This window comes from Moschus berezovskii, chromosome 10, assembly GCF_049115385.1.
Source record: "Moschus berezovskii isolate FMDL1 chromosome 10, NW_MosBer_1.0, whole genome shotgun sequence".
Taxonomy (NCBI): Eukaryota; Metazoa; Chordata; class Mammalia; order Artiodactyla; family Moschidae; genus Moschus; species Moschus berezovskii.
Window position 1 is genome coordinate 13,369,208 of NC_142469.1, and position 24,274 is coordinate 13,393,481.

Consider the following 24,274-nt stretch of genomic DNA (forward strand, 5'->3'; position numbering starts at 1 on the left):
CCTCGGACCTTTGCTCACACCCCTGGTGGACCCCTGTGGTTCTGAACCTCGGCTGCACACTGGAGTCCCCTGAGGGCTTTTGGAAATAACCGGTCTTAGGCCCTATCTCCAGGACTCTGATGTGGGGCAGAACTCATGTCTCTGGTTGATCTGGGGTGGGGTCCATGTTGCTTTTTTAAAAGAGTTTCAGATGATTCCACCCGGCAGCCAGCGTTGAGAACCGTTGAGTGATGGAAGGAACCTGGGCTCTGGGGTCAAAAGTTGATTGTGCCATTAACAGCTCAGAAAAGACACTCCAATCCGCTGGTCATCGATTTACTCATTGGTGAAATGGGCAAAATTATATCTACACAGAGTTGATGGCAGGATTAAAATCAAATGAGATGAGATGACCTTACCCAAAGCACAATGGCTGACGTATATTAAGCCCTCACTAACACTTTGTTCCTCACTGTTCATCCATTCTAGACTCTCTTTCTTCTCATGGAGTATATTTATGTGTTTTTGGTATTCATAGTTATCACACTAAACATCCAGTCTTGATCATCTTTGCTTCTCCCACCATAATTTTGATGAAGAGATTCAATTTATGTTGTAGAATGTAAGACTGAGCCAGAAGTACAATTTCAACATATACATGACTTTTGCTGTGTCATACTCCACTTCTCAATGCACCGGCTGGCAGAATAGAATCACAAAGCCAGCCTACCATTTGGAACCCAAAGTGGTAAAGAACCCGTCTGCCAGTGCAGGAGACATAAAAGAGCGGGGGTTCCATCCCTGGGTCAGGAAGATCCTCTGGACGAGGGCGTGGCAATCCCCGCCAGTATTCTTCCCTGGAGAATCCTGTGGACAGAGAAGCCGGGCAGGCTACAGTCCGCGTCGGGTTCCACAGAGTCAGACACAACTGAAGCGACTTAGCATGCACACACTTCTAGTAAATCACCAGAGTCAATACAAGCAGCAATAGAACTGACACACAAAGCACTCCTAGGTTAGCAGCCTCGTTCTGATTCAAGATACAGGAAGAAAGAACAATGAATACTACCAGCTTTTAATGGTAAATAGTGATAGAGACCCAGGCATCCGGAAATGGTGACCCCTGCTCTGTAGCTTTCTGAGAAAGACAGGATGCAGTGATGGGATGATGATGTATCTGCAAGTCGGCTGGGTAGAGCTCAGGAGGTGGAATATCTAAGGACCCCTGAGAAATTAGTGGTGTCTTTTAGAGCAACTGTCAGAGGAAAAAGATGGAGGCTCAACATCACCAGACCTTTCAAATGGCATCCAGAGTGTCAATTTAAATGACTGCCTTTCCCGAAGCTAAGTAAATCCATCACTGATCTTTCAACTCATAATTACAGTGATAAATTACTGAACATCCATTTTAAATATGAAGAACAACTCCATATGTGTTTAAGATTCAGGTGGGAAATGCTTTTGTTTATAGAGTTTTGTATCAGGGAGCTGGTCTTTAAGACTTCCTCCAAGCCCAGCCACACCTCCATACCAAACAGAGGTGGACCAAAGCCTCTGCCTGATCCTTCTTCTGCATTTCAACGGAGACCTGTATGCATTGTTTTAAATACTTAGCAACTGTGAATTAATATAGTTACTCTTCCTTCAGGCATATTCCTCTCCCCTTACCTTTTGGTACCAAGCAGATGTGACTTTTATAGTAACTCCTAGACCCTTTCCTTGATTTACTTTATGCAGCTGGCTTGAATTACTGGGCATATTTTTTTCTCCAGTGCAATGAGGCTTTTAACATCTATCAGATGGGTGATAGGAAGGCCATCACTCTATACAGTCTAACACTTACAAGGCCAATTGTTTAGTCTGTCAAACCAACAGCAATCAGTCCCTTAATGTCTCCACCAATTTCTTCCTCTTTTCATTATGGATAGAACTTACTACCTATAGGAAAATGGATTCTCCTACAATATGATAAATGTAAAACTGATGTTACATTGTATGTTTAGATGGTACACTATAAGGGAAAATACTTATATTAATAAATGAAGATTAAATTTACAAAATATATTCCAGAAATCTAGAAGCCTCCTTAAAAAAAAAACAAAACACATGACATTGTCTATCCATTATGAATGACTGACTCCCTCTTCCTCTAAGCTAAATCACAAGGTACTGATTAGGATAGAAATATAAAAGTAAACAAGTGTCTTTAGGGCAGACTGTTTGAGGCTTCAAAAGAAACAGATAAACATATCCACACAAGGGGACATGTGTAGAGGGTTCATTGAAACCCTGTTTATAAGACAACAAAATTCGCTTTTGTGCTCAGTCTCTCAGTTGTGCCTGACTCTTTTGCAGCCCCATGAACTGTAGCCCACCAGGCTTCTCTGTCAATGGAATTTTCCAGGCAAAATCACTGGAGTGGGTTGCCATTCTCCAGGGGATCTTCCCGACCCAGGAATCAAACCCATGCCTCTTGCATCTCCTACATTGGCAGGTGTATTCTTTACCACTGAGCCCCCTGGGAAGCCCCAAATACCCATGAGTGGGGCTTAGATGACCCCTGATCCTTTAACACACTATAATACTGTCCAAAGTTTCAGTGAATGATCTCTGTGTATCAGTAGAGGATGGATATTAAACACAACATGGAGTTGGGGGGAGTCACAGAATGTCATATACAAGATTAACCAGTGGCTTTTATAAAATTTGTTTTAAATATCCAAGATAGCATACCATTATCGTTCCACATAAGCAGTAAAAGTACAAAAACATAGACTGAAAATGTAAGTACTAAATTCTTAACAGTGACTCTCTGGCACAGAAATAGAGAGGGAGTATGAAATTTCCTCTTTGATGTAACATTGTTTTTTTCCATCTTGGGTGCTTTGTCCATGGAGGTTTGACATATTCAACTTTATCTTTTTTGTATTTTTTTCTGAAATAAGACACAAGAGGCAGAAAAACTATGTGCTTGGAAATGCAATGATGAACACCATTTTGCAAAAATGCTCATGGGGTTGGAAAACAGCCCAGCGTTGTATAAGTTCTGGTTGCCGTTCAGTCACTCAGTTGTGTCCAACTCTGCAGCCCCATGGTTGCAGTCCTCCAGGCTCTGTCCGTGGGACTTCCCAGGCAAGAATACTGGAGTGGGTTGCCATTTCCTTCTCCAGGGGATCTTCCCAACCGAGGGATCAGACCCATGTCTCCTGCATTGGCGAGAGCCACCGGGAAAGCCCTACATGCGTCCTAGTGGATGCACTTAACAATTGTGTGGGTATATAGGGCTGTTGGTTAACAGTGAACAGAAGCACACCGCTGAGATATCTCTGTCATTTAATTAGTGGTACACTTCCTTGCCACAAGTATTATTTCTAAAATTTTATTTTCTCAAAATACTCTTTATATGTCCCATACAAATCCCTCTTCTGGATTTTTTATCAGAAACTCTTAGACTTTTCTAAGCCGCTGCTGTCCTCACATCATCAAGAAGGCCTTCTTTGCAACCGAACAGTGGCAAATGAGTGCTTAAAACAGTGGAGAGATGTCTTTTTCTTCCTGTATCTCCCCCTACTTGAAAAAAGAAAGAAATATATGAAATAAAATGAATTTGGATTACTGTGTCAGTTAAATAATGTGATGTCTTTAAGGCCACAAAAATTCATTTTTTATTTTTTGGTGCAGCAGAGCATAATTATAATTATTTTCTCTAAATGTTCTTTGCTTGAAAAATAATTGACTTTTCTCTCACATTAATTTTAAAGATCATAATGAATATTGTGGATTTCTAAAAGACCTAAAGGCATTGTGGAGTACTTATAAACACATTATTATGCAAATAACCTACTGGATTCAGAGCTTCCCACTGCCACTTGGGGGTTAATAGATAAATTCCATTGTTAGAAGGGGTACAAGTTGTGCTCTCATCCTGAAGGTCACAACAGGACTCACCTAGCCTCATGCAAAAACTGTCTTCTGCTTTTCTTGAAAGGGTGAAACTGGACCACCAGGATTTCCAGGATCTATTGGTCCTAAAGGTGAAAAGGGAGAATCTGTAAGTATTTTAGCTTTGAGAGCAGAGGGAGAATATCCAAAAGATAGAATTAAGATATTTTGCTTAATCAGCCCCAATTCCATGTATGTTGGTTGTCCCTGGCATAAGGAACAATAGATCAGATATTTGGTCATGTTCTCTAAATGAGGTACTAAGTTTTTACATGTATTAGCTCAATTAGTTCATTAAAAAAAAAAAAAAAACCCATTCTTCAGATGTGGAAGCCGAGGCACAGAAAGGTTAAGTAACTTCCCTAAGGTCCCTAAGCTAGGAAGTACTGAAACCATGAATCGCTCCTAGGTAGGCTGATTCCAGAACCCAGGGTTTAAAAATCACTAAACTGCCCTGCTATAAGTAAAGATAATAGCTAAAGTTGGAGAAGACTCTTGAGAGTCCCTTGGACTGCAAGGAGATCCAACCAATCCATCCTAAAGGAGATCAGTCCTGGGTGTTCATTGGAAGGACTGATGTTGAGGCTGTAACTCCAATACTTTGGCCACCTCATGCGAAGAGCTGACTCATTTGAAAACACCCTGATGCTGGGAAAGATTGAAGGCAGGAAGAGAAGGGGACGACAGAGGATGAGATGGTTGGATGGCATCACCGACTCAATGGACATGGGTTTGGGTGGACTCTGGGAGTTGGTGATGGACAGGGAGGCCTGGCGTGCTGCGGCTCGTGGGGTCGCAAAGAGTCGGACACAACTGAGCGACTGAACTGAACTGAACTGAATAGCTAAAATGAGTAATAAAATGAGCATATCAAAAGGGCTAATTTATCCCCCAAAATAGAGAAGTTTATCTTTGCTCAAACAACTACTCTCAGCATAGTCTCTGAAGTTATTCTAGGTTTTATTAGATCAAAATGACTTCTTAAATATTACTGAGGCCAGGTTCCTCCAAAATTTAGTTCTTTTGGTGGAAAAAATTACCTTCAGTATTATTTATATTCAAATGGGACTACCTAAAGAGATGACATGCATGAATCCTAATTACAAAAATAATTTTTTAAAACTCTGCTTTAAAAAAAAAAAAACAAAACCCCACAGCAGCCCTCAGGAATCAGCAAGAATGACTTAACAAACGTTTCATCTTTGATTTAAAAAAAATTGTAACACTTTTAAAAAATTTACTTTTCCCTCTTCCCTTGCTGGAATGAACAGAGAATATTGGTTGGCCAGAGATAAAAATGAAGAGGTCACTAAAATGCCTGCACGCCTGCCAAACGGGAACAATATAAAGGGTATTTAATATCACAAAGTCAAATTCTCCTTGTGCTTCAGCTTTAAAAATGAAGCATCTTTGGCGATGACATTCATTCTTCTGACAGCTTTCGAGTTCATGCTGTCCCCCTTGTGCTCCGAAGTTCTCCTCCTTCAGGGGTCACTCTTGCCTTTGGTTTTCTGTGCAAACCAGTAACAGTCCTTACTGGGGTTCCACACCTGAGGATTTCCAAGCCTTCCTAGGAAATCTGCTCTCTTCCACAAATCAGCCCGGGGTCTGCTGCGCCTTCCATCTGCCAACTGACTCCTATAGCGCCACACTTATGGGCACCTCTCCTCACCTCTTCTCTGCCCCTTGCCCCTCACCCCATCTCCCCTCCACACTGCAGCACTGACACCTCTTAATTTCCACATGCTGCATGGCAAACCAGGACCTAAGATTGACTAAAATTCTACTGGGATAGCCGGGACTTGAAGAGCAGAGAGAGAAATTTGAGTGGATTAGAGCAATGCCTCTCATGCTAAATGTGAACTTGAATTGCTGAAGATCCTTTTGAAATGCTAATCCTAGTTCAGCAGGTCTGGGTAGCGGTTTATTACCAAACCCAAGTTCAGTTCAGCTGCTCACTGCTCATAAGCCAACAGTTGCAGAGGCAAGTGTCAACAGAAAGGTACTTTAATCAGAAAAGGTAGCAACTGGGGAGAAGGGGGACTCATGTCCTGAGACCAACTCCCAAGTTTCTTTTCAGCCAGGACAGTTTTTAAACGGAAAAATAATGGGGTCGGGGAGCAGGGGGAATGGCAAGAATCTCAGTGAGTCATTGAGGCAAGAAGTTGGAATCTGAATCTTTTTTTTTCCCTTCGAGTGCAGACTGGCTTACTCTCTCTTCAAATGTAATCTTGATGCATGATCTCCTGTAGGATTACAAGGGGCCATTGAGAGAGAGAACTAGTCATTTTTTAATGGTTTAATTCTTCATTCTTTTTATCTAGGAAAAAATCAATAGCTTAGGCAAGGCATGGCATGCATTCAGGACAGCATAAGTCAGGAGTTAGTTTCAATTGCTTGGTGATCTCATTTTTATATTTAGGTTCTTTTAAGTTCAGAGGGGAACAGAAATGGGGAAACAGGAAAGGGGCAAAAGAGCCGCTTTCAGACTGAGAAGGTGTATTTCTCAACGCACTCAGGCCATGCTTCTGCTATGGATCCTGGGCCGTGCTGTGAGTAGCAAGAACTGGAGAACTTCACAGTTCATGAAGGTTTTCCTCTAACTTTCTGTCCTGTTGCCAAAGCCCACCCCCTGAGACCACCTTTCTCCCCATCTACTTTACCCTCCCAGCTCTTCTCCTTGTCTTAATCTGTGAATTATCCCTCTTAATCTGTGAATTATCCCTCTTAATCTGTGAATTATCCCACCTTCCTTATATTAATACATCTTTGCCTACCTTTCTCCCAGCTTCCCACAGGAAAAAACACAAATTTCACATCATTAATCAAGCAGTCTAGCTCTCTGTGGTCTCAGCCTTTCTATTCTGGAACACGATCTGTACTTAACATAATAACCAGAAGGTCCAAACAGAAAAATAATCTTCATCCAAATCTGAACTCTGAGCCTGAGTGGTACTTTAAATGGCAGTTTGTAGCTGTTACAAGACATTTACTACATGACTAGGTTAGATATCGGAGTGAAAATATCATCTAGTTGAACCCCAGGATTTTATAGATAAGGAAAAAGAAGCTTCAAAACGTAAATGACTTGCCCCAGATAGTAGCCACTGGAATTAAAACAAAATATCAGCTCTCTAGACAACCAGGCTCCTGGTTTTGCTTATTCTGCCCCAACTAGAAATTACTTTAGTCACTGTAGCTTGGCAGAGGTTCTAAATAACCAGTTACATAAGTAATGTAATATAATCAGAAACAAGCAGTTCCAAAAACAATGTAGCCCATTGCTCACATCCCATTAACTTCACCTCTTATCTTAAAAATCGAATTGATTTTTAGAATTAAGACTGAAACACAAGAATATAAATAAAGCTCTCTATATATCTAATAGAAATTATCTAATAAGAGATTTAATCATGTTGGATAGATATGGGCCATATTAGTCAGAGTAGGTAGGTTATGCTAAGTAACAAATTAACCCTGAAATTTCTGTGGTTTTACCCCCAAGAAAAGCTTTCTCTTGTTCATACTTCCCAGCCAGTGTGGGTGGGGGGAGTGGGTGTCCTGCTCCACACAACCCTCAGTAACCAGCCAGCAGGCTGGTAAGCACCAGGGAGCTATGCCCTCTGACAGGCGCAAACTTCTCAGCCGCCACTGCCAGGACAGCAGGACTGGAGCGTGGTGAATGGTCTCCGCACGCCTCAGCCTTCAAGGGCCCCACAGCCCTGCCGGACACATTTCACAGTCAAAATCAGCAGCTTGCCCCCACGTAACTGCAGGGAGGTTGGAGACATGGGGGAGAAGACAGAGCCCCCAGAAGTCCCCAGGTCATGAGGTATGAAGTTTTTTCAGTAACCACTCACCTCCTTATGGTGATCTAAAGGTCAAATCCTTACCAGGACCTTTGAGAGCAGCACTGCCTAGCATAGTGGTCCTCAGCCTTTCCCTTTACTTTCAGATGCAAAATAAAATGTTTTAATATGTATGGTTTCCATCTTATTATCCATTCACTCAATTCACGTAATAAAGCAATTAAATTATAAATAATATCAAACAGACTGAGTAAGCAAAGTCTGACTTTGAAGTCAGGCTGCCTGGGTTTAGATCCTCAATGACTTCTTATTGGTTTTGTGACCTTGGGGAAATGAATTAACTTCCCTGTGCCTCAGTTCCCCCTCTGTAAAAGAATGTACTAACAATAACTACCCTGTTGACCCAAGAGGTTAATTGTATTAATGTATATAACGTGATTAGAACAGGGTTTAATACACTGTAAGAATTCAATAAATGTCAGCAATTATTGTTTTATCTGTAAAACTTTAAATTTCCTAATTTAATAAATTTCACTGGACAACAGACGTGTACCCCAGAGATGCTATGATAATCAAGGTGAATTATATCTCTTCATTCACAGATTTTGTAGACAAGATAAACAAGGGAACAGGAAACATTGTGTGAATGCTGCTTTAGGAGAAACATTAATAACTTAGGGTTCCTCAGAACCTTTCTGAATCTCTTCTCATTCTGGTAGTGGGACAATGTCTCCTTCACAGCAGTGTAGTGAAGGTCAAATGACATCACGATATGTACCTTCAAGAGCAGAAGCTAATGCAGGGAAGCCTCCCCCTCTGTGTGTGCGTGCATGTGTGTGTGTGAGGAAGGGTTGTGTTGTCAATAACACAGTGACCACGGGGAAAGTGTCGTGTCGTAAGAGGCATTCCTGCCAAGCTTTGACTCCCACCAGAACCTTCAAGCCTAAACCCAACAACAAGAACTGGTATCAGTTCCACAGACTTGTACTGTTATTCACCCAGTAATTAATCCCTTCATGTCATTTTCATTAAAAGGAAAGTGAAAATTAGTAAGCATTTTTACGGTAATGACTTTGTAATTTTAAACACTAATTTAGAACTCTGGCTATATTTTTTAAGCACCAACTTAAGTAACTGGAAGAATTCAAATGAATGTCCTTCCACTGATCCCTCCAGCATCTTCACATTCATTCTGCCTCTCTTTGGATGCTTGTGTTGTGTGTGTGTGTGTGTGTGACCATCTTCTCTTTGAACCACACCAGAGGAAGCTTTGGCCTTGGACCATATTCTAATTTGTCCACCACTCAGGATTCTCAAAATAACATTAAGATGATTAAGTTACTGGTCATTTGGGAATATTAAAGGGTTTTCTAATTCAGTTGCATATTGGTCTTCTAAGCTGCACAGGCAGACATTGTGACATTCTGGATCATTACACGTTTGCAATGGAGGTCTGAGTTTGACCTGCAGGATTTGTTCACATCCAGGTTTGGAGAGATTATTTTTAAAGGGGTTTATAGTTGATTCTTTTTTCTATGCATTTTCCTAGGGGGAACCCTTTACAAAAGGTGAAAAAGGAGACAGAGTAAGTGGATGTTTTATCACTATCTTGGGTTTTCTGTTTCATTGATTTCTTCCTCTCCGATTTCTATCATGTTTACTTTAGAGCCTAATAGATTCGATAAGATAAGCTCCCTGAGCATTCTGCTTTTTCCTCTGTGAATTTTGACTCTTTCATTTTGATAAGTATGAAATTTTAAACCTTGTTAAGTTTTATCATGTGATAACACTTCAACATTTGGTTCAGGTAGTGTTTATTTTCTGTAACACATTACTATTTGTGATTGGACATGAGTGTAATGAAAGATATACACCAAGGATATTGCAGGTACAAAATTATTGTGTAAGATAGTTTTTCCAAAATTTGTGTTAATGATATAAATTGGACTTACCAAACAGGATGGTTTTATCAAAAGGATCAATGATAGGTCCTCTCCGGTGGTCCAGTGGTTAAGACTCCAAGCTTCCAGTGCAGGGGGTACAAGTTTGATCTCTGGAAACTAAGATCCTGTGGAACAGCCAAAGAAAAATAAAAGGATCAGTGATTAAGTCATCGAAAATAATTTAATTAAAGTGAACTCTTTGTGGCCAGCTTTGTACTCTTTTGTGTAACTTTAAATTTTGTGTGATTTTTGTTTCATTAAATACATGAACCTGATAGTAGAACCTCCATGACATATCAACTTAAATTCTACCCTTTCTTTTTTGCCCTTATCTGAAGTTTTGTTTCTCTGAGCTGTAGGATTAGCTGGTGACAAACCAGCTAATAACAATGTCAGTTGAGAGAGGACACAGTGATTGCTAATGGGCCACGATGATTACAGTGTCAAAAGTGACATTGGAGAAAACCTGTTACAGAGAAGAAAGGAAAACAGGAAATTTTTTATTAGCAATTATTATTTTAAATCATATTTTAGGATGAACCCTTCTTGACTTCATCATGTCTTCCATAATTTCCTCTTTTATCGCATGTCAGCTAGTGAAAGTGTAAATGAATTGCAGCATTAGAGACGCTGTCCTGCATCTGAATCTAAACACATGTATGGTGATTATTTCATTTACAGGGAGAACCTGGAATAACAGGATCACAAGGAATAAAGGTAATTCCCTGACAGCCTTCTCTTGCATCTCCAACATAATGAGATTGTGAAAATTAAAGTAACCATGTCTTTCCAACCCATGTGTTTAGGGCGAGCCTGGAGATCCTGGTCCACCTGGTGTAATTGGAAGCCCAGGACTAAAGGTACATAAGAAATAACTCAGGGAAATGTGGAAGTTGTTTTGAAGATATAACCATTTCTGTGTAAAACAAGGAGCTCTGATGTACCACTCATTTCATCACAAATGTTGTCAGGGACTTTATCATGTTTTCATAGCGATTCCTCCCACAGACACTCTCCCGTATTGGCTGCATTTATTACATGCATGGCACCTCTGTCTTTTGAATCACAATAGGGTATTTAAGCACTTTTCAGACCATATTCACAATAGCATCCAAAGCTTTAAGAGTAAAAAAATATGAGCCACATCTATGACCCTGTTTCCTTAGAGAACAGGATTTAATTTCCGAAGCCCAAATTTTGCAGCCCACAGACACTTGAGTTTCCCACACGGGATTCTATAGGACTGTCCCAAAGGAGACCCACTGCTAGGAGGCACTAGAAGGATTTGTGTAATGTGCCCCCACCCATGTGTACAGCAGGTTATCCAGACCGCACCTGCTGGTGAGAACATGCATGTGTGCTCAGTTGCTAAGCCGTGTCCAACTGTTTGAGACCCCATGGGCTGTAGCCCATCAGGCTCCTCTGTCCATTGGATTTTCCAGGCAAGAATACTGGAAAAGATTGCCATTTCCTCCTCCAGGGGAATCTTCCCAACCCAGGCATCAAACCTGCATGAGAACAGACTCATTTAAATGAAAATGTCTTGGAACTGTAAGCCCAAAGCACATTTCAGTGTTACACAGAGGAGCCTGGATACTTTTCTAAAGATAAAGATCACAGCATGTTTTACATATGTTCAGGTACAGACTATATTTTTAGCACAAATAAAGTATATATCTCCTTCTATTTTAGGGTCAGCAAGGACCTGCAGGCTCTGTGGGACCCAGAGGACCACCAGGAGATATTGTATGTATAGTAGTTGCATGTGTTGTTTTAAAGAATGTCAGCATCTGTTGATGCAAATGAGTTATACTGCATTTTCCAAGGGCAGGGATCATCTCTACCACTGAAACTGATCACACCTAATGTCAGAGGCTGTTGAGAAGGCTCATATCTCCATTTAGTTATGTGAGATCCTTTTGAATATTATTAACCTAACAAATCAGTCTTTGAAACCCAAGTTAACATTTCCATTATACATCATTATACATGGCTTTTGATTAAATTCTCCATTCAAGAAAGACATTCCCAAAGCTTCTGATGTGTATTCTTGCAGAAGTCTCCAAAAAGGGGGAAAATCATTTGGTTGAAAATACTTCTATAATGCGATTGGTGAAAGATCCTCAGGTTGCATTATAACCTAGCTTTACTGGACTCACAATTCCCTCTCTCTCTCTCACACACACACACACACACGTACATACATATCCTCACACCCCTTAAATGCACTGTTTTTCTTTTATTGGATTATACTTGATTTACAGTATTAGTTTCAGGTGTACATAATAATAATTCAATATGCTTATAGATTATACACCATTTAAAGTGACTACAAAATAATGGCTAAATTCCCTGTGTTATACAGTACACCCTTCTTGCTTATTTATTCTACACACAATAGTCTGTATTTCTTAATCCCTTTCGTCTATCTTCCCCCTTCCCTTTCCCCCACTGGGAACAGTTTGTTCTCTGTATGTGTGAGTCTGTTACAGATGGTTATATTCATTCATTTTATTTTTTATATTCCACACATAAGTGATAACATTCAATATTTGTCTTTGTCTGACATTTAATAAAGCACAATACTCTCTAGGTCCATCAACACTATTGCAAATGGCAAAATTTCTTTCATTTTTTATGGCCAAATAGCATTCCATTAAATATATGTGATATCTTCTCATCCACTTATCTGTTGATGGACACTTATATCTTGGCAGTTGTAAATAATGCTGCTAGGAACACTGAGGTGCATGTATCTTTTTTAATTACTGTTTTCATTTCCTTTGAATATATAACCAGGAGTGGGGTTGCTGAATCATTAGGTGATTCTCTTTTAGATTTTTGAAGAACCTCCATAATGATTTTTCTAGTGGCTGTACCAATTTTCATTCCTACCAACAGTGTATTCAGGTTCCCTTTTTGCAACATCCTTTCAAACATTTGTTATTTGTGGAATTTTTGATGATAGCAATTCTGATGGTTGTGAAGTGATACCTTCCTGTGGTTTTGATATGCATTTCTCTAGATGATTAGCAATATTGATCATCTTTTCATGTGCTTGTTGGCCATCTGTATGTCTTCTTGGAAAAATGTCTATTAGGGTCTTCTGCTCATTTTTTAAGCAGATTGTTTGTTTTTCTTAATATTGAATTGTATGATTGATATGTGTGTGTATATATATATATATTTATACTAATCTCTTTTCAGCCATATCATTGGCAGATAGTCTCTCCCATTCAGTACGTTGACTTTTCATTTTGTCCATGATTTCCTTTGCCATGCAAAAACTTAAGTTTAATTAGGCCCTGTTTGTTTATTTTTGCTTTTGTTTCCTTTGCCTTAGGAGACAGATTCAAATATATTGCTAAAATTTACATCAAAAAGTGTTCTGCCTATTTTTTCTTTTAGGAGTTCTATGGTTTCAGGTCTTATCTTTGAGGCTTTAATTAAGTTTGAGTTTATTTTTGTATATAGTGTGAGAAAATGTTCTAACTTGTTCTTTTATATGTAGCTGTTCAGTTTTCCCACTTATTGAAAATATTGTCTTTACTGTATATTCTTGCCTCCTTTGTCATAAATTAAGTGACCATTAATTGGTTTATTTCTGAGCTATCCCTGTTTTTGTGCCAGTACCATACTGTTTTGATTACTGTAGCTTTGTAGTATATTCTGAAGTCAGAGAGTATGATATTCCCAGCTTTGTTTTTCTTTCTCAAGATTGCTTTGGCAATTAGGGATCTTTTGTGCTTCTATATAAATTTTAGGATTATTTGTCCTAGTTGAGTATAGGGATTGCATTAAATCTGTAGATTGCTTTGGGTTGTATGGCCATTTTAACTGTATTAATTCTCCCAATCCATGAACACAGGGTATTTTTCCATTTCTTTATATTTTGTTTGGTTTTCTTCATCAGTGTTTTATAGTTTTTAGAATATATTTTTTTCACCTCATTGGTAAAGTATATTCCTCGGTATTTTATTCTTTTTAATTCAGTTTTAAATGTAATTGTTTTGCTTTCTCTTTCGGATTGTTTGATATTAATATATAGAAAAGCAACAGATTTCTGTATATTAACCTCATATCCTGCAATTTTACTGGATTCATTTATTAGTTCTAATAGTTTTTTCAGTGGAGACTTTAGGGTTTTCTATATATAATATGTCATCTGCAAATAGTTACAGTTTTACTTATTTCTTTCCAATTTGGATGCCCTTACAATGGAGAAAAGGTTGTCATTGTTCAGTTGCCCAGACATGTCCAACTCTGCAACCCCATGGCCTGCAACACAGCAGGCCTCTCTGTCCCTCGCCATTTCCCAAAGTTTGCCCAAGTTCATGTCCATTGCATCAGTGATGCCATTCAGCCATCTCATCCTCTGATGCCCTCTTCTCCTTCTGCCCTCAATCTTCCCTAGCATCAGGGACTTTTCCAATGAGTCAGCTGTTTGCATTAGATGACCAAAATACTGGAGTTTCTGCTTCAGCATCAGTCCTTCTAATGAGTATTCAGGGTTGATTTCCCTTATGCTTGACTGGTTTGGTCTCCTTGCTGTCCAACAGACTCTCAGGAGTCTACTCCAACACCACAGCTCAAAGGTATCAGTTCTTCAGCACTCCACCTTCTTATAAGACCAGAAACTACAAAACTCTAAGAGGAGTCAGGTGGAACACTGATGAAAATCACAGCAATTTGGATGCCTTTTATTTCTTTTTCTTTTCTGAGTGCTATGGCTAGGACTTCCAATACTGTGTTAAATAGAAGTGGTAGAGTGGGCGTACATGTTTTCTTCCTGATTTTAGAGAAAAAGTTTTCAGCTTTTCACCACTGAGTGTGATGTTAGCTTTGAATTTGTCATAAATGGTGTTTATGATATTGAGATATGTTCCCTCTATACCAGCTTGGATGAGCATTTGTCATGAGTGAATGTGTAATTATGTGAAGTGCTTTTTCTGCAGCTTTTGAGATTATCATGATTTTTATCCTTTCTTTTGTAAATGTGGTATATCACATTGATTGCTTCATGGATATTGAAACATACTTGCATTCCTGGAATAAATCGCATTTGCTCATGCTATGTGATTACTTCTATATATTGCTGAATTCAGTTTGCTACTAATATTTTGAGAAGGATTTTCACATCTGTATTCATCAGAGGTGTTGTTGTGTTATTTAGTTGCTAAGTCATGTCCAGCTCTTTTGAGACTCCGTAGACTATAGCCTGATAGGCTCTTCTGTCCATGGGATTTCCCAGGCAAGAATACTGGTGTGCATTGCCATTTCCTTCTTCAGGGGATCTTCCCAAACCAAGGATCAAACTTGTGTCTTATGTTTGACAAGCAGATTTTATACCACTGAGCCACCAGAGAAGTCCTTCATCAGTGGCATTGGCCTGTAATTTTCTGTTCTGCTCTGGTTTTGGTATCAGAATAATGGTGGCCTCATAGAATGAATTTGGGAGTGTTTCTTCCTCTTCAGTTTTTAGTAATCTTGAAAGATAGGCATTAGCTCTTCATTATATGTTTGGTAGAAATTACCTGTGAAGCTGTCCAGTTCCAGTTATTTACTTTCTATAATTTTATTATTATTATTATTATTATAAATTCAATTTCACTACTAGTGACCAGCCTGTTCAGATTGCCTATTGCTTCCTGATTCAGTGTTGGAAAATTTTATGTTTCCACAAATTTGTCTACTTCTTCTAGGTTGTCCCATTTGTTGGCATATAACAGTAGTGTTCTTTTATTATCTTCTTGTATCTTCATGGTAATAGTTGTTATTTCTCCTCTTTCTTTTCTTATTTTGTTTGTCCTCTCACTTTTTTCCTTGATGAACTCTCATGAAAAGTTTACCACTTTTGTTTATCTTTTAAAAAAACACAGATGTTTGTTTTATCTTTTCTATTGTTTGGTGGGGTTTTTGGTCTTTATTTCATTTATTTCCTCTCTGATCTTTGTTATTTCCTTCTGCAGACTTTTGGTTTTGCTTGTTCTTCTTTTTTTAATTCCTTCAGTTGGTAGGTTTGGTTTTTTAACCTGAGATTTTTTTTTCTTATTTCTCAAGTTAAGCTTGTGTCACTCTTAGAAATGCTTTTGCTGTACCCCATAGATTTGGGGAAGCATTGTTTCCATTTTTATTTGTCTTGATGTGTTTTCTGATTTCCTTTTGATTTCTTCATTTTCATACTGGTTTTTTAGTAGCATGTTGTTGAGTCTCCATGTTTTTGTGTTTATCCCATTTTTATTCCTGTAATTGATTTTTAATTTCATACTGTTTTGGTTGGAAACAATGCTTGATCCAATTTCTACTCTCTTATATTTATTTGGACTTGTTTTGTGGCCTAGCATGTGATTTAGCCTGGAGAACGTTCCTTGTGCACCTGAAAAGAGTAAGCATGTGTGCTCTGCTATTTTTTTGATTGAGTAAATTCACTTTTCTATCCCTTCCCTGATGTCAGCTTTGTGTCCCTTGGGCAAATTCCCTGTCCATCTGACATCTTGGGAGTCAAAACCTCTCCATCAGTCCTCACTTGAGCAAAACAAGGAAAATGCTTCTGGGACACTGACCTCTGTCTGGCAATTTGATTATGCTCCATAAAACTGTTAGAATCTCTCCTTTTCCCATCATTTTGGGAGCAGCCCCTTGACATCTGGCTCTATTATCAATGCTCCCAGGCTGAGCCTCCAGGGTTTCATCCTTCAGCACATTTGGTCATTTGGTACTTTGAACATTCAGTTCATGAAGTGAAACTTTTTGTTGTGCCCCCAAACCATTTAGTGAACCATTGCAGGTGAGCCTAATGGAGAGATCTTACAAAAAAAGAACAAAATGCTGGTGGCACAGGCGGAACCACAGGATATGTAAGAAATGAGGTTACATGATAAGGACTAGGCTAAAAAAGAGAACAAAAAGAGAAAATGCCTCTGTTGCCAAGTCAAAGTATATTTTCTGTTTATCCCATTTGGGGCAGTAATATGGATGGGCATTTGGTTCAGTTCTCCCTTATTTATTTATTTTTTTCCATTACATCCAGGTTTCCTCACTTGAAACAGTAAGCCACATACTTTTATTAATGTTTTTCTCTCTCCAGGAGACCAAAATCAGCACATTCCCATATGTTAAAATTTAGCTCTCTTGACAAAGACTCAAAGATATAAATGTTTTTACAATAAGAAATGTTCTAATTGCTCTTTCCCTTTAATTCTGAATTTTCTAGGGGTTACCAGGAGAACACGGTATCCCAGGCAAACAAGGCATTAAAGGAGAAAAGGTATGGCTTCTGTTTCACTCACTCTGTATGTTAGGTAGCTGAGGATGAGTGTGAGACAGGATCATAAGACTTTGGAGAAGTGAAGGGACAGGACATGGTAGCTGAGGTTGCACAGGGGATAGATGTTCACATGGACTAAGGAATGGCTTCTCTGGAGGTGTTCACTGTGACAGCAGGGTGCTGGCACTGAAACACAATGTGACAAAATGCACTGCTTTGGAGATGAAGATCTCAGAACTTGAAAAGTCTGTTTCATGCTCAGCTACAGTTATAGACAGCACAGGTATAGACCTAAGAAGTCTCAACCTCGTGACGTGTTTCTTGATGTCTACAAAGAAATAGTATATTAATATTGAACCATTACTTGAGAATAACTTAAGAAAATGTAAAAATTATATGAAGAATAGATTTTCCCTTCTGTGCATCTGTCTATTCACTCACATACATTTCAGGAGGCCATAAACTTATCCTAACGTGGCTCTCCACAGGCCCAGGCGCACTTAAGAGAACAGAGTCTGTGTGGACTGGGCACTCAGGGCACATTGTGACGTGAGTGAGTGAGAGAGTGCAGTGTGACCGACTGTGATGGCAATTTAAAATATGGAAGCTGTTGCTGCCACACCACCCACCGTGGACCTGAGCTGTGAAGTGAGAATCTTACCTTGTTTCCTCAGGGAGACCCAGGTGGGATTACAGGCCCTCCTGGACTTCCAGGTCCAAAGGGTGAGGCTGGTCCTCCAGGAAAAAGCCTGCCAGGGGAACCAGTAAGTAGCAACCCTTTTGCTTATATTTCCTTTGAAAGCTGATGAATCACTGTGTACTCCCTATTTCTGATCACAGGTATAGGAATAAGATTAGGACTGCAGAAAAAAGAAGTATTCATCTTATTCTTTAGATCAGAGATCTAATCTTTTTGGAAATTTGATACAAAGGCCTCTCTTCTGAAGACAATGCACATACACATACCATTTTACATACAATTTTGGAAGATTTACAGCCCCACCCCACCACCCCGAATCTTCTTTAGGGATGGAAGAAGCCTAGTAAGGTATGCTAGCTTTAAAACATGAACCTTCCTTGGACAGTCTTAAACAAACTGCCTGAAATGTCTCTACTAGAGGCTCTGCATATGTGGCCATAGGCAGTCATCTATTAAAAAAAAAAAGTCCTTGTGGCTTGGGCTAATCCAAGGATGTAGAAAGCTGCTGGAAAATCTAAACCATATACCTATTTCATATGCCTTTTCTTCCTCATCCCCTTTGACCTTTTATATAATAATAATAAACAGTTCTCAATATCAGGTGCCTCATCTTAAAGATGAAAACATCTTATATTTTAAAGTAACTATACAAAATTTATAACCTAGTAAAATTTGTATTCCCTGTTCTTTATTCTTTTATAGAAAAAGGTTTATGCAAAAAAAGATGAGTAGCAATGAAATACTTTTGAGTTATAACTTCTAAGATGTAAGTAAACTTTTTAGAAAAATAAAATATATTCACCTCATTTTCTTTTCTTTCTTTAGGGATTAGATGGAAGTCCTGGGGCACCTGGTCCACGAGGGCCAAAGGTAAAATATCAAAGATAATTTTTAAAGAATTAATAATTTGCAAAATGTGCTAGAAAATTCATGTCCCTCAAGCCTCTCACTAATAGAAGCATCTCATTTCACAGGGGGAAAGAGGACTGCCAGGTGTCCAAGGCTCGCCAGGTGACATAGGCCCCCCAGGGATAGGAATTCCTGGCCGAACTGTAAGTGAAATTCAATCAAGTTCGTGAAACCCGGTTGACCCACTATTGTGAAATAAGATCCTGTGACATATCGGAATAATAGAAAAGAATGAAATGGTCAGAGGAAGAAAAAAAAAAAATGCTAGTCAGAGGGCATGAATTAATGGGCCTTGTAGTTACATCCTAACACAGAAGGTAGCCACTGTTTATTGATTTACAGATGCTTATCACACATACACTGATTTTTGAATAAGAAAACATGGACTTAACCCTTTATTCCTCCATTCTATATATTAAAAAGTACAAACTCATGTTTACAAGATTATGAGAATGCCCCAATATTAGGTTATTCTATATTACTGTCTATTTTCAATTAGAATAAAATGAAAACTTAATATTAATGGAGTGCATATAAATGAAATATCAAAAATCTGTATGTATTATCTTAGAGAAGAGATAATAAAAATTTTTTGTGATAGTTAAGACAAATAATAGCCAGTTTTTGACAGTTTTTTGCTATAAGGATAATAATGACCACTGTATATATGCTTGTGGACTAAATAGCAGTAAGATATAAAACTTCATATTTACTATGAAAAAACATAAAAGATTTTTACACAAGAAAGGTGAGATAGACAGTTATTCTAATGACATTAATTTGGGGATTGGCCTTAAAATGAAATTATCCTGAGAGGTAAAAGAAGATGTAAATAGTAAATGGTTGTACTGTGTTTGACTGCTGTTTGATTTTCCAGGGTGAGAAGGTAAAGACGACTGGAGATGGGAGGCTAAACAAAGTAAAAAAGTAGTTTAGGAAGTTATTAGGGGAGTGAAGGAGGTTGAAGCAAGAAAAAATAATAAACCAACAAACCAAAAATAACTTAAACACAGAATAAATAGCAAGGAAGGAAAAATGTAGCTTTGACAATAGGAATATTTATTTCAAAGTAAGAAGAGAGAAGGCAGCAAGCAGGTAGTGAAGTCGGGTACTGGGACCCCAGCTCATTGCTTACCCAGATAGTCAGTCACTTCCTCAGCCAGAGGTCCATAGTCATGCAGGAGGGAAGGATCTGTCACCATTAGGTCACCAGTAATCTTCTAGCCCATTTTCAGTTTAGTTCAGTTCAGTTCAGGTCAGTCGCTCAGTCGTGTCCGACTCTTTGCGACCCCATGAATCACAGCATGCCAGGCCTCCCTGTCCATCACCAACTCCCGGAGTTCACTCAAACTCATGTCCATCGAGTCGGTGATGCCATCCAGCCATCTCATTCTCTGCCGTCCCCTTCTCCTCCTGCCCCCAATCCCTCCCAGCATCAGAGTCTTTTCCAGTCAACTCTTCGCATGAAGTAGCCAAAGGAGTTTCAGCTTTAACATCAGTCCTTCCAATGAACACCCAGGATTGATCTTCTTTAGAATGGACTGGTTGTATCTCCTTGCAGTACAAGGGACTCTCAAAAGTCTTCTCCAGCACCACAGTTCAAAAGCATCAATTCTTCGACAATCAGCTTTCTTCACAGTCCAACTCTCACATCCATACATGACCACGGGAAAAACCATAGCCTTGACTAGACAGACCTTTGTTGGCAAAGTAATGTCTCTGCTTTTTAATATGCTATCTAGGTTGGTCATAACTTTCCTTCCAAGGAGTAAGAGTCTTTTAATTCCATGGCTGCAATTTTAGTTACCCCTAAATTCCACTTTTCTAACATAGAAAAGAATAATTGATTGAAGTTTTATTTCCTACTCCTATTACTGAAAACCGGTTCTGGCAATTTCTTCAGAGAAAGGACTCACAGTAAAAAGCAGGAAGGAAGGAAGCCTGAGCTGGTTACCCTGTGGGCGGTCAGTGTCTGACAGACAGAACTCAGGTGTGGTGTTTGTACACTCATGAGTGTGCAGGAACCATGGCAGGGCCAAGACGAATGTCCCAGGCATCGAAGTGCAGTCATGGTGGTACCTCCAGCACTGCATGTGGTCAGGGGTCTACCTGCCACCCAGAATCTTAACAAACTTTGCAGAGAGTTTTCAGGGTGTGCGTGGTGGCAGGCCCCACTGCTCCACTAAGTACGTGACAGTATTTGTTCCCTTATCCCTTGTGAATAATTTATGGACATTCCCAGCAGAACTATGATCACTGAATCTCCTTCTACTCAGGGCTCCCAAGGACCAGCTGGAGAGCCAGGGATTCAGGTAAGCTACTTAACCAAGCTATTTGGCACCGCAAATCTACTTTGCTGACCTGGGGGGAAATTACTAAAGGACTGTTCTTGTAAGTAACAATTTTCCCCCTTTTGCAGGGTCCTCGAGGTCTCCCTGGGTTGCCAGGAACTCCAGGGACCCCAGGGAATGATGTAAGAACAATTTTTACCTGCTTCCCCTCTCCCCCAACCTGTTTTAATCTGCTCTTGTGCCAAGGTGCAAATATTTGAACATGATGTTTCTGTTTTCAGGGAGCTCCAGGGAGGGATGGAAAGCCAGGTCTGCCAGGCCCCCCAGGTGACCCGGTATGTTGACAGACTGTGCCTGATTTATGTATCTTTAATGCACCCAGAAGCCAAACAGCCTACCAAGCAAGTTTTGCTGTCCAAACCAATTAGAATGCTCAGTGACTGCTTGGTGCTTTTGTTTATCCCCATTATTTTCTAAAGGGGAAAAAAATTCAAGCTACATCAGCATTTTTGTGTGTGTGGTGAATACTTATTTCCTGAGGACATAATTCAGTTGTACAATTTTGCCCCAAGTTGAACCTTGGCCTATAATGTCTCAATCCCATGGAAAACTGAGTTAAAATACATAGCCACAGATTCTATTCTTTCTAATGCTAGTGACTAAATGAATTTCATTTTCCTAAATGAATGTTTGCGGATAAGTTTCCCACAATATGGTACATATCTATTGATTTTGTGGCTTTAAAAATGCTGAAATGATTAAATTACAAAACTGCCTTGAGTAGGCTCTTTCAAAAGGGGTTTAGGCACTAATTGTGTGTCCAAACTTTTATTTTAGGTTAAACTTTGCTCTGAGCGACAGTGAAATCCCTTTAAATAGCCTCAGAATCCGCAGTTATAATTTAAGAAGCCATATGGTACATGACATTGTATTAAGAATTTTGTATAATAAAATCCAAATCTAGCCTCTCCGTTCTAAGTCTCACAAATCCTCTGCTTTTCACACCATGTGGGCCTTACTTGCCTTCATAAGCTATGTGCAGAGACGTATTTTGGCCTTTAAATCCCCAATGTACTGAATCATCTGTGTTTTGTCTGGGAGTCTGAAGCGTTACTGGGGTTTATGGTATCTCTCTGAAAGAACATTTTAAGACACAAGGGAGACCCAGTGTCTATTTTGCCTATCACTTAAGCCACCTATTGGCTCTTTTGAATTCAATGAGGAACAGCTTTAAGGCAAACATCCTGTACTTTCCATATTTCTCAACAGCCTGATGATTTGCTTGGCAGAGGAGTGGTTTCCTTTTAACAAATGATTTGTCTTTATGTATAATTTAAAGTCAATGATACGTTAAGGTTGGCATGACAGTTGCCTGGCATGACTCAGAATTGAAACGATGACATGTGTGTGTTTCTGTGTTCATGGTAAAGAAATGGTATTTCTCTATTTCTCAGAATTAGTGTCCTATATTTGTTTCTGAAGAGGAAGCCTCATGTTAGCCAACCATCATGATGGCAATGGGAGACTTTTAGAAGCCTTATGATGAGAAATCTCAGCTGCCCAGCATTTTGAGAGAAAATATCTACATTTGTTGTATGTTTGTATTGTAAGTGCCTGTATATGTCTAAATACCTGTATTTGGTTTTTTCTCCTTATCCACAGATTGCACTTCCTCTCTTGGGAGACATCGGGGCCTTGTTCAAGGTATTGTGTTGCCATGTAAGAAATTGTGTGCTAAATTCCAGGAAAAATCAGAAAGGAAATCTTTACCAGGGGTTGAGTTAGCCTGAACTAAAATTCCAATTTTTTTTAAATGGTAGAGCATCTTTCAGACAGAAAAAGGAACATGTATCCATCTGTGTCTTCTGCCATTGGTCCCCTGACTCTCTTCTTTACTGGCCTCTCGTATTGGGACTGGAGGGGTGGGGGGCCGGGGTGCAGGGAGGAGTGGGTAGTTTTGAGGTGAGCTATGCTTTCACTTTTCACTTTCATGCATTGGAGAAGGAAATGGCAACCCACTCCAGTGTTCTTGCCTGGAGAATCCCAGGGTCGGGGGAGCCTGGTGGGCTGCCGTCTATGGGGTCGCACAGAGTAGGACACGACTGAAGTGACTTAGCAGCAGCAGCAGCAGTATGAGAGGAAGAGTGCCATTAACACCCTGAGCAGACCGTTCTGTCTCTGGAGTGATAGCTTTCTCTTAATAGTGCTCACCACCCCCTGGGCTCTCCACTGTGAAACCCAGTCCTCACAGTATCTGCCCTGGCCAGTCCAGAAGGAAAAGCTGCTCAAGAAACAGCTAGTTTGAAGGCTGAGTTTTATGTCATGGGATTTTACAAAGTGCATTACAAAATTCCAAAGCTGACAATTACCCTAACACCTGTAACTCTACTAAATAAAAATAATCTCTACTTATTATCCACCTCCTAGGGAATTAACCTCACTGCCATTTTTTTTCTCTAATACTTCCCTTTATTTTATTTGTAAAACAGATGGGGGAGGATGATAATGGAACATATGTAGGTTATGTATTTGCCTGTTTCTTTGTGGAGTGCTAAGATTGAAACTTTTACATTTCACTGAACCTCATGCGTAGTATCTGTCAATGTATGAATGGACAGTATATTTGTAAACACACACATGGGCTGCAGGGCTTCCCTGGTGGCTCAGCTGGTAAAGAATCCACCTGCAATGTGGGAGACCTGGGTTTGATCCCTAGGCTGGGAAGATCCCCTGGAGAAGGAAATGACAACCCCCTCCAGTACTCTTGCCTAGAGAATTCTGTGGATGGAGGAGCCTGGTGGACTGCTGTCCACCAGATCGCACAGAGTCGGACACGACTGAAGCAACTTAGCATGCATGCGTGTATTGGAGAAGGAAATGGCAACCCACTCCAGTATTCTTGCCTGGAGAATCCCAGGGACTGAGGAGCCTAGTGGGCTGCCGTCCATGCGGTAGCACAGAGTCGGACACAACTGAAGCAAGTTAACAGCAGCAGCATAGTGGGAAAGAATCTGAAAAGATATATATCTACATATAACTGAATCACTTTGCCATGTACCTGAAATTAACACAGCATTGTAAATCAACTATACTTCAGTTTTTAAAAAATCAATTGAATAATCCATTCTAAAATGTTATTATTTATTGCCAGAGTTTACAGATATGGTAATTCACCTTCTTTATACTTTTTGAAATACAGAAAGCTTTTTGGTTCTCCTAAGTCCTCAAGCATCTCACTACCTTCATAATTTTTCAGATTTAATAGTTGTTGTCCTCCAATTAGGTATAGGTATGTGTTTCTTAACTCCTTACCAGCACATTAACTAAATGAAATGATCCTGGTGGTCAAATTGGTTTGGGAAACTTTGCACACTCCAGCTCCTTCTAATGTTTTCCAGCACTAAGAAGGACCACCATAAAGAGAATTGTTCTAA

The 24,274-nt window shown here is 39.6% G+C and overlaps 1 protein-coding gene across 2 annotated transcripts in view; it reads left to right on the forward strand.

Moving 5' to 3' along the window:
• The window catches only part of COL19A1 (collagen type XIX alpha 1 chain), a 453,176-nt gene that overhangs the window by 364,943 nt on the left and 63,959 nt on the right, over positions 1-24,274 (forward strand). For both annotated transcript variants that reach the window (XM_055433811.2, XM_088840925.1), the window contains 13 exons: positions 3,968-4,030; positions 9,280-9,315; positions 10,355-10,390; positions 10,480-10,533; positions 11,366-11,419; positions 16,887-16,940; positions 17,615-17,704; positions 18,466-18,510; positions 18,615-18,692; positions 20,826-20,861; positions 20,969-21,022; positions 21,122-21,175; positions 22,503-22,544. In XM_055433811.2, the coding sequence (XP_055289786.2) occupies positions 3,968-4,030; positions 9,280-9,315; positions 10,355-10,390; positions 10,480-10,533; positions 11,366-11,419; positions 16,887-16,940; positions 17,615-17,704; positions 18,466-18,510; positions 18,615-18,692; positions 20,826-20,861; positions 20,969-21,022; positions 21,122-21,175; positions 22,503-22,544 (696 nt within the window). The remainder of the gene's footprint in view (positions 1-3,967; positions 4,031-9,279; positions 9,316-10,354; positions 10,391-10,479; positions 10,534-11,365; positions 11,420-16,886; positions 16,941-17,614; positions 17,705-18,465; positions 18,511-18,614; positions 18,693-20,825; positions 20,862-20,968; positions 21,023-21,121; positions 21,176-22,502; positions 22,545-24,274) is intronic.